Source organism: Pecten maximus, chromosome 10 (assembly GCF_902652985.1).
Source record: "Pecten maximus chromosome 10, xPecMax1.1, whole genome shotgun sequence".
Taxonomy (NCBI): domain Eukaryota; kingdom Metazoa; phylum Mollusca; class Bivalvia; order Pectinida; family Pectinidae; genus Pecten; species Pecten maximus.
The window spans coordinates 7489262-7507461 of record NC_047024.1 but is presented as its reverse complement, the minus strand read 5'-3'; the positions used below and the strand labels follow the sequence as shown (position 1 = coordinate 7507461).

At 35.8% G+C, this 18200-nt stretch overlaps 1 protein-coding gene across 1 annotated transcript in view; it reads left to right on the top strand.

The window, feature by feature from the left end:
• LOC117335803 (actin-like protein 6B) overlaps positions 1 to 18200 on the top strand; it is a 38322-nt gene that overhangs the window by 17530 nt on the left and 2592 nt on the right. Inside the window, exons 10-13 of the mRNA XM_033895997.1 lie at positions 1575 to 1689; positions 2333 to 2416; positions 3260 to 3355; positions 14108 to 14194. Of these exons, the coding sequence (XP_033751888.1) occupies positions 1575 to 1689; positions 2333 to 2416; positions 3260 to 3355; positions 14108 to 14194 (382 nt within the window). The remainder of the gene's footprint in view (positions 1 to 1574; positions 1690 to 2332; positions 2417 to 3259; positions 3356 to 14107; positions 14195 to 18200) is intronic.

Here is an 18200-nt window from a genome sequence, read left to right as displayed (position 1 = left end):
TGGGTTTCGAGTTTGAAACCTACGTGGGGCAGTTGCCAGGTACTGACCGTAGGCCGGTGGTTTTTCTCCGGGTACTCCGGCTTTTCTCAACCTTCAAAACCTGGCACGTCCTTAAATGACCCTGGCTGTTAATAGGACTTTAAACAAAAACAAACAAACAAAAAACTATATGTACATGTACTTAACAAGAGTGCATCAAAACATCACAATGTATATCACAGTAGACTTTTCTGCTTATTAACTGTACCAGTAACTTGGAATGATAGTTGAGTATTTCATCAAACTCCTAGCCATTAGAGCTTAATTATACCCCCTGCAACGAAGTTAGGGGGGGGGGGGGGTATACTGGAATAACCTTGTCCGTCCGTCCGTCCGTCCGTCCGTCTGTCTGTCACAAAATTTGTCCGGCTATGCATTCGCTCATTTCTTTATGGATTTCACTCAAATTTGGTATATAGTTAGAAGACCATATGAACTTGTGTCCCCTGAAGTGATTTTGCGATTTAGCCCTTTTTAACAGAGTTATGCCCCTTTTTCATACAAAATATGTCTTAATTTTGTCCGGCTTTGCATTCACTTAGTTTTTGATGGATTTTCTTGAAACTTTATACAGAGTTGAAAGATGGCGTGAAGTTGTGTCTCCAGTAACGGCTTCTTCCGAAAAAAACCTTTTTACAGAGTTATGCCCCTTTATGTAAAAAATGGTTACTAGCTTGTCCGGCTATGCATTTGCTTTGTTTTCAATGGATTTTCTTGAAATTTTTTACACAGTTGAAGGACTGCATGCACTTGTGCCTCCAGTAAATGTTTTTTCCGAAAAAATGCTTTTTACATAGTTATGCCCCTTAATTTGAAAAATGGTTATGATTTTGACCAGTTATGCATTTCCTCAGTTTTCACAAAATTGGTGTATAGTTAAAAGACCATATGGTGTTGTGACTTTCCCCAAGTAGTCCTTTTAAATAAATTATGCCACTTTAGCCCTTTTTAACAGAGTTATGCCCCTTTTTCATACAAAATGTGTCATAATTTTGTCCGGCTATGCATTCACTTAGTTTTTGATGGATTTTCTTGAAACTTTATACAGAGTTGAAGGATGGCATGAAGTTGTGTCTCCAGTAACGGCTTCTTCCGAAAAAAACCTTTTTACAGAGTTATACCCCTTTATGTAAAAAATGGTTACTAGCTATGCATTTGCTTTGTTTTCAATGGATTTTACTAAAATTTGGTATGTAGTTAGAGGACCCTATGAGGCTTAGCTCTATGCAAAGATTTTGCCGAATTACCAGTTCTAATAGAGTTAGGCCCCTTTTTCTTTAAAACAAGCAAAATTTTGTTCGGCTATGCATTCACTTAGTTTTTACCTAAACATAGAACATGTCTGATTTGGTTATAGTACCATAAATAGGCAGCTTCACAAAGTATCCAAACCAATCATGGAAAAGCGGGGGGTATTCTTGTCACGCCCTCGGTGACAGCTCTAGTTGAAATTTGCCCTCAACTATAGTATATCTCGATTAATATTGGTCATCAATCATACATTGTTGTAATGGAATTGTTATTTCTGTTTGTAGCACGGCTGAGACTATGCCTACAGTCCTCTATGAATTCCCAAATGGCTACAACCAAGACTTCGGATCAGAGAAGTTCAAATTATCAGAAGGTCTCTTCGACCCCTCAGTGATTAAGGTTATTATTTGTTTTGCATTATCTCTTCCATCTACCGCCCCTACTGTGACCAATGTTAAATTGTACAATAAACCTCTGGTCATTTCAAATCGGCAGACAGTTCAAACCTGGGTTTTTTTCAATAAAATAATTATTTTTTAGCTAGTGTTATTTCGAATTCTGGCTGTTAGTAACTGGCACTATTTTGGATAATTCAAATTAGTCAATTGAAGAATGTAAATTTAATTTTTTTTTCCCGGTGAAATATTTAATTTTGTTCGAACTGAACGAAAGTTTACAGGTATATGATTTTGAAATATGGGAGACAAAGTATTTGTCTGGATCATTATGGAGATATTGTTTAGAATATTTATCTAAAATTCAGTCTATCATCACATGACTGTTTTATCCTTCAGTAAATTACCCATATCATATTCTTACGGTGTTGATTTTGATGTTGATCCAACAACATCACGTTATACATTACTGTACATGTATATGACAGCTTTGCATTGTGGCATCAAATCATTTTTATGGCATAGATGGAGTTAACATGTAAATGTTGAACAATAGTAAAATATTAAGGTATTAGTCACAGTTACGGATCATATCTCTCATTAAGTAAGAAATGAAATGTTATAATGTAAATCCTGTGTATTTGTAGGACCTGCCGAGCGGAAACACAATGTTAAGTGCGGGACATGTTGTGACCACCAGTGTTGGCATGTGTGACATTGATATACGACCAGTAAGTTGATTATTTGTGTACAGTAATATTGTATTAAGATAATAGTCCTTTTAAGGTTTAAGAAATAATTAATATGGCAGGATTGAGTTCAGTATTCAAAGCTTATAAGTTTTTGAGGTATTATTGTTAAAGATGACCCTTGACTCGCCACAATGACATTCATGGGCAGATGATTCTAGTGCTTTAATTGGCTGTGAAGTCTGAATTGAATAGTAAATTAGTTTCACATTTAACTGTATTTTGTATTTTCTCATATCAAGATAAAATGAAAATGTTTTTTTTTTCCTTCAAATTCAGTGTACTATTTTTGAAAAAAAATGAATTCAATGTTTTCTGCTTCATGTAAATATTCTCCATAAAACTCCTTCGTTCTATGTACTATGATTGAAGAAATTGTCATGCAGGGCTCAAAGTGGCGCCTATTTTAGTGGCCATGGCGCCTTAAATTTACCATTTGCGACCAGTTATTGGCTTATAAGGTGCCTGCATGGCCACTAAAAAAATTGTAAACTTTTGATTTGGTTAATCTTCCAGATGTTGCAGTCAATGCTAAAATGACGTTCACAATAGAAAAAGTTAGCGAGATGTTCTACTGATCTAAAGAATTAAAAAAAAAATTAATTTTAAGACAACTAGGCCGGGCGACTAACTTTTCCAATTGGCCCCTAGATTTCATGACTTGGTAGCCAAATAGTCCACTTGGTAAAACTATCCACTTTGAGCCCTGTCGTGATAATGATCTCAACCTGATCATAGTGACAAAGCCTTTATTTTATTGGGAAGTGTCAGTTGTGTTGTGGTACTTACTGGATGTATATTATAATGTATCTTTTTTCTCTGTAGAGTCTGTACAGTAGTGTGATAGTCGTGGGAGGCAACAGTCTGATTGCTGGGTTCACAGAACGACTAAACCGTGATCTGGGGACCAAAACACCACCAGTAAGTACTTCAGATTCTCTAATGACAATGTGGCTGGTGGCTGATTTGACTAATTAGGTACAAAATCATACATATTTAGATGTAGCTATAGAACATCATGTTCTACACATTATCATATTCTGGTGGTCATTGATCAAGGTTAAAAGATCAAAGTACTTTTACCCCTTCAAATAACCTTTGACTAGAGCTGTCATCGTTACAAACGATATTGATGTAGTAACGATTCTCATCTTCCACTAAGATATCGATTTATACTTCAGAATATCGATACAAAGGTATACAACTGTGGTAAAATTTATATATGATGATAAAATGATTATTTTCCAGGATCTGTTCTCGCTATTCGAGAGCAGCCATTTGCCGACTGTGTTATATAATACACAAAACAACCACTCTCCAGATTTATAAAAACTACAAATCATCTCTGTTTTTTTTCAACACAGATTGACAATTCCTGTTGTAAAAATATTCAATGTTGCAAACAAATGAGAACAATGAATAAAAACGATCTTAAGAACATATCGCAATATTTTCCTTTCGATATATATTGATACTCATAACTCATATCAATGACAGCTCTACATTTGACCCCATCTATTTATGTTTGAAACCTGTCATAGGGTCCAACAAATTTGTTTTTCAAATGGCAAGACATTAATTATTTCTTTTGTCTTGACTGAACCAGTGGAGTGTGTAGGGTATTTTTTGCATGTATCTAATGGTAGCGAAAAACATTGCCAGTGCCAGTTGTCTGTCACTTCCCTTGTTATTGAGTTAGCTTTTAATTGATCTATCATGGTGAAAATTAACCAGACATTATCAATTGAATCAGCATGGTGAATCACAGAGCTTGTGAATCATGACTGATCCTAGGGTTTGTAAATAGTGCTGTAAATATCATTGTGACTGGCTGTAAAGTAAACAGTGCTGTAAATATCATTGTGACTGGCTGTAAAATCTACAGTTAAGTGTTGATATTGTCTCCTTTTTGATCTTCTTGGATATTGAAATAAAAAAAAAATTAAAAATTGTTAAAAATTGCAAATGGAATATTTTTATGATTTTCACAAAAATTACTCAATATATAAATAACCCAATATATATTGGGTAATCTCCCAGGGCTATAAGCAGATGTATCATTTACTGCATGGCCAAGCATAATAGCCATGATATAGAGTAACACATGTACATAACCTACATTTTCACGTTTAAACTAGAATAATGTAAATTTGTACAAAAAATTATAGTCTACATTTGGTGATGCTGCTGTTATGGCTGATGTTTCCACTGGTAAGCCATAAACTATAAAATAGCCACCAGTGCTCCAGATAGCCTTGGTGAATGCATATTTACGAACAATTCTTCGCAAATTACGCAGGCAAAATACTCATACTTGCATCAATAATGCAGGCAAAATCTGAATACTTTCGTCAGGCTTGGACACCAATTTTTAGCAGATTATAATTCATATCACAGTTACGCTTGTCAGATAAGCGTGTTATTGTAAAGCGTTTATATGATCATGAATAGTAGCAAAAAATGGCCCTTTCCAAGCAAAAACCATTTCTGCATGTGGTTTTTACAGAAGGGAATAGAGTCTGAAAAGGAGTCAAAACATATATAACAAAGAAATAACAAGTTATAGGTATGAACAATTACTGAACTTTATCTAAACATGAAAAGATTGATTCACGGACCTAATGTTACCCCAACATGGATGAGAAGTATAAATATAAGGTCAATTTTTTAGATGTGCCTTGTATGTACATAACAATTTTAATCTGAAATGAATGTCACGTTTTGATTTTTAGAAAGACAAAGTCTTTATAAAATATAGTCCAAATGTGACGAGAATTTTTAGATCACATTTCTGCTATTGCTAAAAACACTTGAATTAAACAAAAGCCAACAAAACTTAATTAATCCTTGTCGACTTGTTATATATCCTAGATATATGTATTGTAATATGAACACTAAACTATAACCTTCCATATCAATAGCAAATGTATTGAGAATTGTGAGAAGTAAAAGTTATATTTTTGAAGATAAAGGTACACTCCACTTAAGATACGAGTGAAAAAAAAACAGCATTTTCCTGAGGTATGATTAAAAACCTCACCTGTTCAAAAGTTATCTGGAGCACTGAACCACGTATGACAAAATAACACACCCTTGGTATGGATGAGTTCCATTTGAAACCACTTACCAGGTACTTGAAGATGACTTAACCATTATAGATTTTGTAAGGGAAGTAACTCTAACAGTCTTCCAGGATTTATGTAAATTTGGCTGGAATGAAGGGGAATAACTCTAACTATTGTTTGCTTTATAGAATTTATCTGAATGCATGGGGAAGGTAGTCTTTATCAGTTATTTTATGATGTGTTTTTGAGATTCCAATGAGAAATGTTTTCAGAAAAAGAGTAATTTGATATATTGTGAAACACTTGATATTTGAGGCACGTACCTATATTTCTGATATGAATATTTATGTGATTTGGGACACACTTGATATTTGGTGGGAGTGTGTATATTTCGAAAGTGAAGATTTTAATCAGAAGCAACAAACTATCTTTGTTGTTGATATAGTGTATTTATTTTTTCAGATAGTTAATTGATGATTTTGGATGGAAACAGAAAAACTATTTTCCCAGAATGTTTTTTTTTAATTCTTTATCATTTTCTGAAAATTTTACTAAATATCTTGCATATCAAGACTTTTAGAGACTTTCAACGATACCTGTTTAATTCTATAGCATGAACTCATTAGAAGTTGTATATATATGTAGACATTTTCAAATAAAATGTGATGCAAAAACAAGGCAGCTGTATATTGTATGAGAAGTGTGCTCGTTTTTGAGTCTGTCATGTTCAGATTTCACAGAAATACACACTCATTTATGCTGTCTATAAAGAGGAGTTAACTGATTATGAATATAATATTTGAATGTAATAACATGATTTGAGACCTAGGTCAACTTAAAAATCGTTTTGATATTAGAGTTACAAAGATGTACACAAAGCACAAAGACAGTGATACAGAGTCTGGATTAGTCAGACCATTTTATTGTATTTGTACCAGACAGTGATACAAAGTCTGGATTAGTCAGACAGTGATACACTGAGTTTGGAATAGTCAGACAGTGATACAGAGTCTGGATTAGTCAGACCATTTTATTGTACTTGTACCAGACAGTGATACAGAGTCTGGATTAGTCAGACAGTGATACAGAGTCTGGATTAGTCAGACAGTGATACAGGGTCTGGATTAGTCAGACCATTTTATTGTATTTGTACCAGACAGTGATACAGAGTCTGGATTAGTCAGACAGTGATACAGAGTCTGGATTAGTCATACCATTTTATTGTACTTGTACCAGACAGTGATACAAAGTCTGGATTAGTCAGACCATTTTATTGTATTTGTACCAGACAGTGATACAGAGTCTGGATTAGTCAGACAGTGATACAGAGTCTGGATTAGTCAGACAGTGATACAGTCTGGATTAGTCAGACAGTGATACAGAGTCTGGATTAGTCAGACAGTGATACAGAATCTGGATTAGCCAGACAGTGATACACAGTCTGGATTAGTCAGACCATTTTATTGTACTTGTACCAGACAGTGATACAGAGTCTGGATTAGTCAGACAGTGATACAGAGTCTGGATTAGTCAGACAGTTATCGATACAGAGGCTGGATTAGCCAGACAGTGATACCGAGTCTGGATTAGTCAGACAGTGATACAGAGTCTGGATTAGTCAGACCATTTTATTGTACTTGTACCAGACAGTGATACAGAGTCTGGATTAGTCAGACCATTTTATTGTACTTGTACCGGACAGTGATACAGAGTCTGGATTAGTCAGACAGTGATACAGAGTCTGGATCAGTCAGACAGTGATACAGAGTCTGGATTTGTCAGACCATTTTATTGTACTTGTACCAGACAGTGATACAGAGTCTGGATTAGTCAGACCATTTTATTGTACTTGTACCAGACAGTGATACAGAGTCTCGATTAGTCAGACCATTTTATTGTACTTGTACCAGACAGTGATACAGAGTCTGGATTAGTCAGACCATTTTATTGTACTTGTACCAGACAGTGATACAGAGTCTGGATTAGTCAGACAGTGATACAGAGTCTGGATCAGTCAGACAGTGATACAGAGTCTGGATTAGTCAGACAGTGATACAGAGTCTGGATTAGTCGGACAGTGATACAGAGTCTGGATTAGTCAGACCATTTTATTGTACTTGTACCAGACAGTGATACAGAGTCTGGATTAGTCAGACAGTGATACAGAGTCTGGATTAGTAAGACCATTTTATTGTACTTGTACCAGACAGTGATACAGAGTCTGGATTAGTCAGACATTAATACAGAGTCTAGATTAGTCAGACCATTTTACTGTACAAGTACAAGATAGGGACGCAGTCTGGATTAGTCAGACCATTTTATTGTCAAATTAGTGATAAATTATAAACGGAGAATTCAAATCAGTGTTTTGTAAAGTTGGTAATATTCATGGGGGATTTAATTTTGCTACATTTGTATATTCATTTTAGTTTGATAAAGTAGCATAATAAATATCCAGTGAATATTTATCTACACACCAGTATATAGAGGTATTCACTGTAGAAATTTTACATGGCAGAGCTCTATGAAGTTAAATATCTGCAAACTAGATCCGACCGAGAAAAGCATGAAATATTTGACCAGCTGTGAAATACCAGGAATGCATTTTACACTTTACAGCAAATTCAAATAGCTTGTAGACTCCATAGAAATTAGCTGGGTCTGTTAACATTGTGATATGTTTGGTTCAGAGCATGAGACACCAGAAGACTGAAATACTACAACGGTTTGTATAACGAACTACACTGGGTTTTTTTTTCGCTGCAATATACAAGAGGTTGTGGTAAACATTTGTTTAGTGTTTTTAAGCTTGTGACCTTCATCAAATTTGAATTTGTTTTATTCTGGAAATATTCTACACATTGTGTCTTGCAGGTCTTCTTACCATGCAATGAAAAAAATACATAATGTGGGTGAGAGTCGGGGAAAAGAAAGGTGGTAATTAAGTGTTGCTATTAACTGATACATCTGATTGGTTTACTTGTATCATTGTCTTATACAAAGAAGACCTGTGAACAATCCTTAATCTGGAGGAGGTTTTGGTTTGGTTTGTTTTTGTTTAACGTCCTATTAACAGCCAGGGTCATTTAAGGACGTGCCAGGTTTTGGAGGTGGAGGAAAGCCGGAGTACCCGGAGAAAAACCACCGGCCTACGGTCAGTACTTGGCAACTGCCCCACGTAGGTTTCGAACTCGCAACCCAGAGGTGGAGGGCTAGTGTTAAAGTGTCGGGACACCTTAACCACTCGGCCGCCGCGGCCCCTTTCTGCAGGAGAGACACTTTGGTTACCTCTTTGATCTACAGGAGGGACACTTTGGTTACCTCTTTGATCTACAGGAGGGACACTTTGGTTACCTCTGGTTAATCTACAGGAGGGACACTTTGGTTAACTCTGGGTAATCTACAGGAGGGACACTTTGGTTACCTCTTTGATCTACAGGAGGGACACTTTGGTTACCTCTGGGTAATCTACAGGAGGGACACTGGTTACCTCTTTGATCTACAGGAGGGACACTTTGGTTACCTCTTTGATCTACAGGAGGGACACTTCTGTTACCTCTTTGATCTACAGGAGGGACACTTTGGTTACCTCTTTGATCTACAGGAGGGACACTTTGGTTACCTCTTTGATCTACAGGAGGGACACTTTGGTTACCTCTTTGATCTACAGGAGGGATACTTTGGTTACCTCTGGGTAATCTACATGAGGGACACTGGTTACCTCTTTGATCTACAGGAGGGACACTTTGGTTACCTCTTTGATCTACAGGAGGAACACTTTGGTTACCTCTGTTTAATCTACAGGAGGGACACTTTGGTTACCTCTGGGTAATCTACAGGAGGGACACTTTGGTTACCTCTTTGATCTACAGGAGGGACACTTTGGTTACCTCTTTGATCTACAGGAGGGACACTTCGGTTACCTCTTTGATCTACAGGAGGGACACTTCGGTTACCTCTTTGATCTACAGGAGGGACACTTACCTCTTTGATCTACAGGAGGAACACTTTGGTTACCTCTTTGATCTACAGAAGGGACACTTTGGTTACCTCTTTGATCTACAGGAGGGACACTTTGGTTACCTCTTTGATCTACAGGAGGGACACTTTGGTTACCTCTTTGATCTACAGGAGGGACACTTTGGTTACCTCTGGTTAATCTACAGGAGGGACACTTTGGTTACCTCTGGGTAATCTACAGGAGAGACACTTTGGTTACCTCTGGGTAATCTACAGGAGGGACACTTTGGTTACCTCTTTGATCTACAGGAGGGACACTTTGGTTACCTCTGTGTAATCTACAGGAGTGACACTTTGGTTACCTCTTTGTAATCTACAGGAGGGACACTTTGGTTAACTCTTTGATCTACAGGAGGGACACTTTGGTTACCTCTTTGATCTACAGGAGGGACACTTTGGTTACCTCTTTGATCTACAGGAGGGACACTTTGGTTACCTCTTTGATCTACAGGAGTGACACTTTGGTTACCTCTTTGATCTACAGGAGGGACACTTTGGTTACCTCTTTGATCTACAGGAGGGACACTTTGGTTACCTCTTTAATCTACAGGAGGGACACTTTGGTTACCTCTTTGATATACAGGAGGGACACTTTGGTTACCTCTGGGTAATCTACAGGAGGGACACTTTGGTTACCTCTTTGATATACAGGAGGGACACTTTGGTTACCTCTTTGATCTACAGGAGGGACACTTTGGTTACCTCTGGGTAATCTTCAGGAGGGACACTTTGGTTACCTCTGGGTAATCTACAGGAGGGACACTTTGATTACCTCTTGTGATAATATGTAGCGGGATACATCAGGCATTTTCTGTCTCAAAATTTGCTCGTATGGGTCATCATCTCACGTCTTGACAGGGTCATATATCACAATACAACTATGTCAGGAAATTCAAATACTTTTTTCTTCCTGTCATCAACAACATCGATATCACACAAATAAAGAAGTAAAATGTTATACACATGTACATGTATATCAAAATATGACATTTCTGTTCAAACAATTTTATAAAATTCATTTTACCCTAATTGATTTGAAAGTGAATGCTAATATCATCTTGCTATGTACTCATTGTGTCATGACTGATATTATAGTCTTATGTTGAAGATGTAGGTATTTGAAGAGCTATAGAGTAAAGAAATACCAGTTGTTATGACTGTCTCAACAACAAGGTGTGATGTATACTTATTTGTGTTTGTAAGCTAGGTTCACCACCTAATCAACCGTCAGGGTTAGTTTGTGGAGGAGATCTTGTAGTAGCTGGTGGCTACCTATCACAGAACAACATATGGAAAATACATTGCATGTTATACAGCACAATTTGGGTACAGTGTCTTGGCAAAGGACACAAACTTTGATAGCACACAATACCTATATAGAGTATTATAATTTGTATTGTATTTTGATTTATATCTGTCTTGATCAGTTACTAAAACGGCTCTGACTGGTCCAATGTACAACACTTCCCATTCATACCTGGTTAGACAATTAAAATATGCATTAAAATACCTGTATACTATTCTTAAAAAGGAGAAAATGAGAATGAAATGCCACTAGTCTGCCTGTAATGTACCCTATAAGAGAGGTGGGGCTCATCTATAACACAACACTGGAGACACCATTCAACCACACCCAAAATTAGCAGCCATTTGTTAACACTGAACCCTAATTATTCTCGTCTTATCAGCTTCTAGTGACTGATTTATGTGTTTTTTTTAGTTTCAAAGAACAAGAATTTATTCATTCTCAATTGGAAACCATTTGATTGCTTCAACAATTTAAATTCGTTTGAAGGATTTAAAAGGTCTAAAATTGTCATTTACTTTTTTTTTAGAAAAGGAATGTAATCCTATTATTATTCAAAAGGCTTTATTCAGCACAAATCATCTTATAACATGAAATGTTTGTGCTCACTTTGTTTTCCGACGTGATATAACCATCAACTGCTCCTATACTAATAACCTAAGTTAAATATAATAATATTATATAACTTATTGTAGTTTTTACTAATAGCCTGGTTAATTATATAAAATTCCCATTGAAGTTTGTACTCATAACCTGGTTAATTATATATTACTGATTATAGTATATACTAATAACCTGGCTACCTATATATAACTGATTGTAGTTTGTATCAATAACCAGGTTAACTGATTGTAGTTTTAATTAATAAATAACCTGGTTTATTGTATTTATATGATTTTAAGCTTGTGTTTATCATCAGATTTGAATTTGTTTTAATCTGGCAATATTTTACTCAATGTGCCTTGAAGGTCTTTTTACCATTGTCAGGTTTGTTCAAATAACCTGGTTTACTGTAAAATAACTAGTTAAAGTTGATTCAAATAACCTGGTTTACTGTAAACTAACTAGTTAAAGTTGATTCAAATAACATGGTTTACTGTAAACTAACTAGTTAAAGTTGATTCAAATAACCTGGTTTACTGTAAAATAACTAGTTAAAGTTAATTCAAATAACATGGTTTACTGTAAACTAACTAGTTAAAGTTGATTCAAATAACCTGGTTTACTGTAAGATAACTAGTTAAAGTTGATTCAAATAACATGGTTTACTGTAAACTAACTAGTTAAAGTTGATTCAAATAACCTGGTTTACTGTAAAATAACTAGTTAAAGTTTAAAAAATAACCTTGCATGGAAGGACCAGTAAATGGTGTTTAGGTGGCTTGATTATATATAAATTAGTTGCCTTAATTATCATATGTTCATGTGGTCATATGTCATTAGTGTTGCCAAACGTATGCATCCTCTAAAAAAAAAAAAAGGCGGGAGACACAGGGTTAGTATTGAGCCATAGAGTATGTAGAAATGACAGGTTATTTCAAATAAATGTCTTTGACCCAATTTCAAGTTTAGAGGTATCAAAGTAAAAAATTCTTCTGCATAACCAAGAAGTCCAGAGTGCACATTTGCACAGAAAAATATGGAAATGGCTTGAATAAAATGTAGGAATCTTCACTGTTTTAATACAAAAATGGACAAAATGAATTGATATTTACTTTTCAATTACAAATAAATTTGTCTATGATGATTGAGAATCTTAGAAAACCCTGAACCAATTAATTTACTAGTTATGTTTAATTTCTATCACTGGCTGTTAATTGTCAACCAATACATATAAATTAAACCTGTCTCCACCGGGAAGCTTGAGAAATCCTGCACCAATTAATTTACTGATAATGTTTAATTTCTTGAGTGCAATAACTGATTAATTACATTGAGCCACCAATATTTTAGCTCTTATCAGATGAATTTGTGAAATGTTTCTGCAGACAGAGGTATCTGTACTTAGTATTTAAGGCGATCCAATGCACTGTCTATACATCTCCTTATCATGTGGAACAGTAGGGAACCAGCCAATTTGTTGTGCGGCACCGTTCTTCACCAGCCTATCTTGTCAAACTAAAAGACTTTATGGAGTTTCATTTTTGTACAGGTAATAGAAGCTTTTTGCTAACATTTATGTACAGCGTCTACATTTCCTTGGAATAGATGATACATCTTTATCACAAAGCTCCATGTACTGTTGGTATTTTGAGAAACATTTTATAAAAAACTCTGTCAGATTTGGGTTGTGCAGGGCACATTTATGAGTTGTCTACATTTGATATGTATGATGCATAGGTTTTTATCAAAATGTTATTGATAAGAGTTTTACATTGGATTGTTGAGATATGAAGCTAATTGAAATGAATTAAGCGTGTATGTGAGTTGTATAAAACTTCTATGGCACATCAGTTTTAATTTATGGACACATTTCCATAATATTAAAACTTAAGGCACAGAAAAACTAGCATGTGATGGACTCCTCTCTATCTCAGAAAAATATTTATTTTTTGTCCCTCTGCACAAAGGGACAGGAGCCAGACTGAAGTGTTGCACAACGATGTTAAGAAGTTAGAATTTAGAATGAATCATTATTTAACATTGTACTTAAACAGTTAAACAACTGTACAATTTTTGCTTAAATCTACTTGACATTCAGGTGAATTTAGACTTTCCATTAACATTAAGAAGATGCAAATTGCTATTTCAAGCCAATTAGGTATTGGTGGCTAGATCATATAACTAAATAAACCAAGATGCAGAAAGAAATAAGAAATACTCCAAAAACATAAAAAAAATTGTAGATTTTAAGATTTGGTAATAACTTCTTCAGAAAGTTTGATTGACTTGACATTCTGAACATATCATATAGTTAACATATAAAATACATTTAATCAGAATATTTTGAATTTAGAGAGTCTGGGGGTGGAACGGTGAGACAGGAAATTCAGTGGAATTCTCATTCATTATAAAAACAGCTTCTGTGATAATGTGCAGATGCTGCAAACAAACATTTGTGACTGATTCTGAGGTTGTTTACAGGTCGGATGTTTCATCTCGCTAGCAGATCCGGGTATAACCTGTCATTCACAAAGGGGGATAACTTAAAAATCTTCCCCAAAAAACTGATAATGGGAAGGTGTTTTTTGGTTAGATAGGGTGTACCAAATTCGTGTTTAAATGGTTGTTGATATTCTCCGTTTGTTGTAGTCTTTCATACATTATTCATTGTTTTTTCAGAGCATGAGATTGAAGATCATATCAGCCACAGGCACGGCCGAGAGGCGATTCAGCAGTTGGATTGGAGGATCAATCTTGGCGTCTTTGGTAAGTTTCCCTGTACTCTCCACCAATCAGTGTTGTTTATCAATGTTAGTTTGTATGTTACATGTCGAGGTGGTACCAGTTTATCAGGTGTGATGTCCAGTTGACATGACAGTCATTTGTTACAGTTGGTAACCCACACACGTTTGATGTATGGCAATTATTTATGTTTTATTGGCACTCTTTTGTGAGTCTCTATGTAATTGGTGCACACCGCATGCAGGTACATCCTACAGTGATCACTTTGTCTGTTATACATCTCAGTCCTTTCCTATCTTTTTAATTTCTATGCTTTATAGTTTGTTTAAATACAAGTTTCTTTTATTGATACAATTTTATTTGTATGTACAATGTTCAAAGTTTAAGACAGCATTTAGATTACAGGAAACATCAACAATTAGCAAACTACCCTCTGCTTGACAGTTTCTGTGTCATTCTTCATTACATGTATCAGTCCTCAACCGGTGAAACCAAGGAGATAGGTCATTCTTCATTACATGTATCAGTCCTCAACCGGTGACACCAAGGAGATAGGTCATTCTTCATTACATGTATCAGTCCTCCACCGGTGAAACCAAGGAGATAGGTCATTCTTCATTACATGTATCAGTCCTCCACCGGTGAAACCAAGGAGATAGGTCATTCTTCATTACATGTATCAGTCCTCAACCGGTGAAACCAAGGAGATAGGTTTACTCTCCGTCCGTCTTGTACTTGAGGGATTTTTATCAAACTTTACACAATTATGAAGGATCATAATATAATTATCTTGGACATGTTTGCCTTTCAGGGTTGTTAGGTCAAGGTCAAGGTCACTTTTAATAATATTAGTAAAATAGAAGTTTCTTTAAAAATCATTACAGTATACACATGTAATTGCTTCAGCAATACTCAGTATGCTTTTTTCCCCTAACATTTTATTAGCACAGTATGTTCAATATTTGTAGATTAAGATTTTAAAGTTCAGTTTAGAGTGAAATCTTCAAAATTACCTTATTATTCTACACTCTGACTGGTTAACATTTGCAATTGGTTTGTGTCTCTGATAGGTCATTTCTATTGGTTGCTGTCTATGATAGGTCATTTCTATTGGTTGTTGTCTATGATAGGTCATTTCTATTGGTTGATGTCTATGATTGGTCATTTCTGTTGGTTGATGTCTATGATAGGTCATTTCTATTGGTTGTTGTCAATGATATGTCATTTCTATTGGTTGTTGTCTATGATAGGTCATTTTTATTGGTTGTTGTCTATGATAGGTCATTTCTATTGGTTGTTGTCTATGATAGGTCATTTCTATTGGTTGTTGTCTATGATATGTCATTTCTATTGGTTGTCGTCTATGATAGGTTAATTTTTATTGGTTGTTGTCTATGATAGGTCATTTCTATTGGTTGATGTCTTTGATAGGTCATTTCTACTGGTTGATATCTCTTGAAGGTCAATGCCATGATTTTCTGATGAGGTCAAATTAAAGTTCCTGAGTTCAACGCATGTGGGTTAATGTTGCATTTATAATTAAAAAGAACAAAAAACATCATGTTTTAATATAAATTCAATATTTAATGATTTCCCGGTTAGTTCTGTTTGTTTTCTTGATCGGATTTTAATGTTAGGTGTCCAACGTCTTTATCGGGATGTTTTCGTCGTTCCTCGTGTTCTCGCGTGGTCACGTGACCGGCACGAAGGACTACATTAACACTTGGTCGGTAAATATGGCCAGAGCACCCGACCAACGTATTTTGTCGTACAAACAAATATGATACACTTATTCATCGTGCTAAGAAACCGAGAAAAAGTGCTGTACATTCTTCTATTTATTCAAGTATGGTTACATAACGGCGTTATAAACTGGTGTTAATTGAAGAAGTGCCGATTAATTGACTACTTTTTAAGTAATTTTGACGATATTTGTCATTTTCGTAAGAATGTACAGCACTTTTCGTTGTTCTCATACAATTACCTTCACGCTCTTACCTGTTTCATAAGTATTGATTTAGGGTAGTCGGGTGCTCTAGGACGATTCATAGAGCAAGTGTTAATGTTCATTCTCCAATATTGGAACTCTTCAGTGTTTTAAGTATCGAAATCGGCATATAGAAACGAACAAACGTTAATAAACGAATGCAATGGATCGTAATTAATTCAATTAATTATTTACAGATGATTTCCAAAGACATAAGGTATAGTTAGAAGTTTTCGGCTGTACACATGCAAGTTTGTAAATTCGCCACTGTGATGAAACCACCGTCCTCGTCGTTGCCATGACAGCCGATCGAAGCTGCGATCACGAATGCACTGACAAAGTGAAAGTTGAAGTATTTTTCGCAACATGCGGTTTAAACTTAAAATTACAATCACACCTCATATTAATTGGGGTTGTTTAATCATACCTGATCAATTGAATTATCAGAAAACTAACAAAAACACTAAAAAACACAGAATGAAGCCTTCGTGTCAGGCATTGCAGACACAACGCGGGATCTGTAAACAATGTGACGTCATTGGAATGTACAAGTTGCAACAATGTACAACAATGTATATTTTACATGAATACACTAATGAGCAACAAAACGGGACGCAACATTAACCCACATGCGAAGTCAAAGTTATGTTCACATAGGGTCACAATCCTGTTTTCTTAATTTAATGTTCTAATCATGTCAGCTTGCAAATCTTGAAAAAGAGTTAATTTCCCTGTCTGAAGAGAAAAATTGGAATCCTCAAAGACTGCGAAATTGTAATTATAAGATGAGTTATGTGAACTTACAGACTTTAAAGCTTAGATGTCGGGATCCTGTTGAATGATTAATGTAATTTCCCAGATTTTAAACAATTGGATGAGTCTTAAATTAATTGTCTTTCAGTTTGTGATTGATTTCATGGACCTGGGTGGTTAACGTGCTATGTAATGAGCTGCTAATGAAGTTTCTAAATCTTCTAATGGTGTTATAATTCTGAAACAGCTCAGGTTAATCTACTGAGGGAAAACATAACTTGACACAAGTTTAAACAATTAACCTGCCAAGTGTTAATGTGAGTGGTTCCTCTGAAACCTGCTGTTTACTGGCAATGCAGCATGTCATTGGTTTTGTAATAATTAACATCCTATCTACAGCTATGGTCATTAAATAATGGATCATTGTCTCTGGTAGTTGTCACTACTTTGTGTTATCCTCACTACTTTGTGTTGTCCCTGGTAGTTGTCACTAGTTTGTGTTGTCCCTGGTAGTTGTCACTACTTTGTGTTGTCTTAACTACTTTGTGTTGTCCCTGGTAGTTGTCACAACTTTGTGTCATAGTTGGTAGTTGTCACTAGTTTGTGTTGTCCCTGGTAGTTGTCACTACTTTGTGTTGTCCCTGGTAGTTGTCACAACTTTGTGTCATAGTTGGTAGTTGTCACTACTTTGTGTTGTCCCTGGTAGTTGTCACAACTTTGTGTCATAGTTGGTAGTTGTCACTAGTTTGTGTTGTCCCTGGTAGTTGTCACTAGTTTGTGTTGTCCCTGATAGTTGTCACTAGTTTATGTTGTCCCTGGTAGTTGTCACTACTTTGTGTTGTCCCTGGTATACATAGTTGTCACTACTTTGTGTTGTCCCTGGTAGTTGTCACAACTTTGTGTTGTCCCTGGTAGTTGTCACTATGTCACTAGTTTGTGTTGTCCCTGGTAGTTGTCACTACTTTGTATTGTCCCTGGTAGTTGTCACTACTTTGTGTTGTCCCTGGTAGTTGTCACTACTTTTTATTGTCCCTGGTAGTTGTCACTACTTTGTATTGTCCCTGGTAGTTGTCACTACTTTGTGTTGTCCCTGGTAGTTGTCACTAGTTTGTGTTGTCCCTGGTAGTTGTCACTACTTTGTGTTGTCCCTGGTAGTTGTCACTACTTTGTGTTGTCCCTGGTAGTTGTCACTACTTTTTATTCTCCTTGGTAGTTGTCACTACTTTGTATTGTCCCTGGTAGTTGTCACTACTTTGTGTTGTCCCTGGTAGTTGTCACTACTTGGTGTTG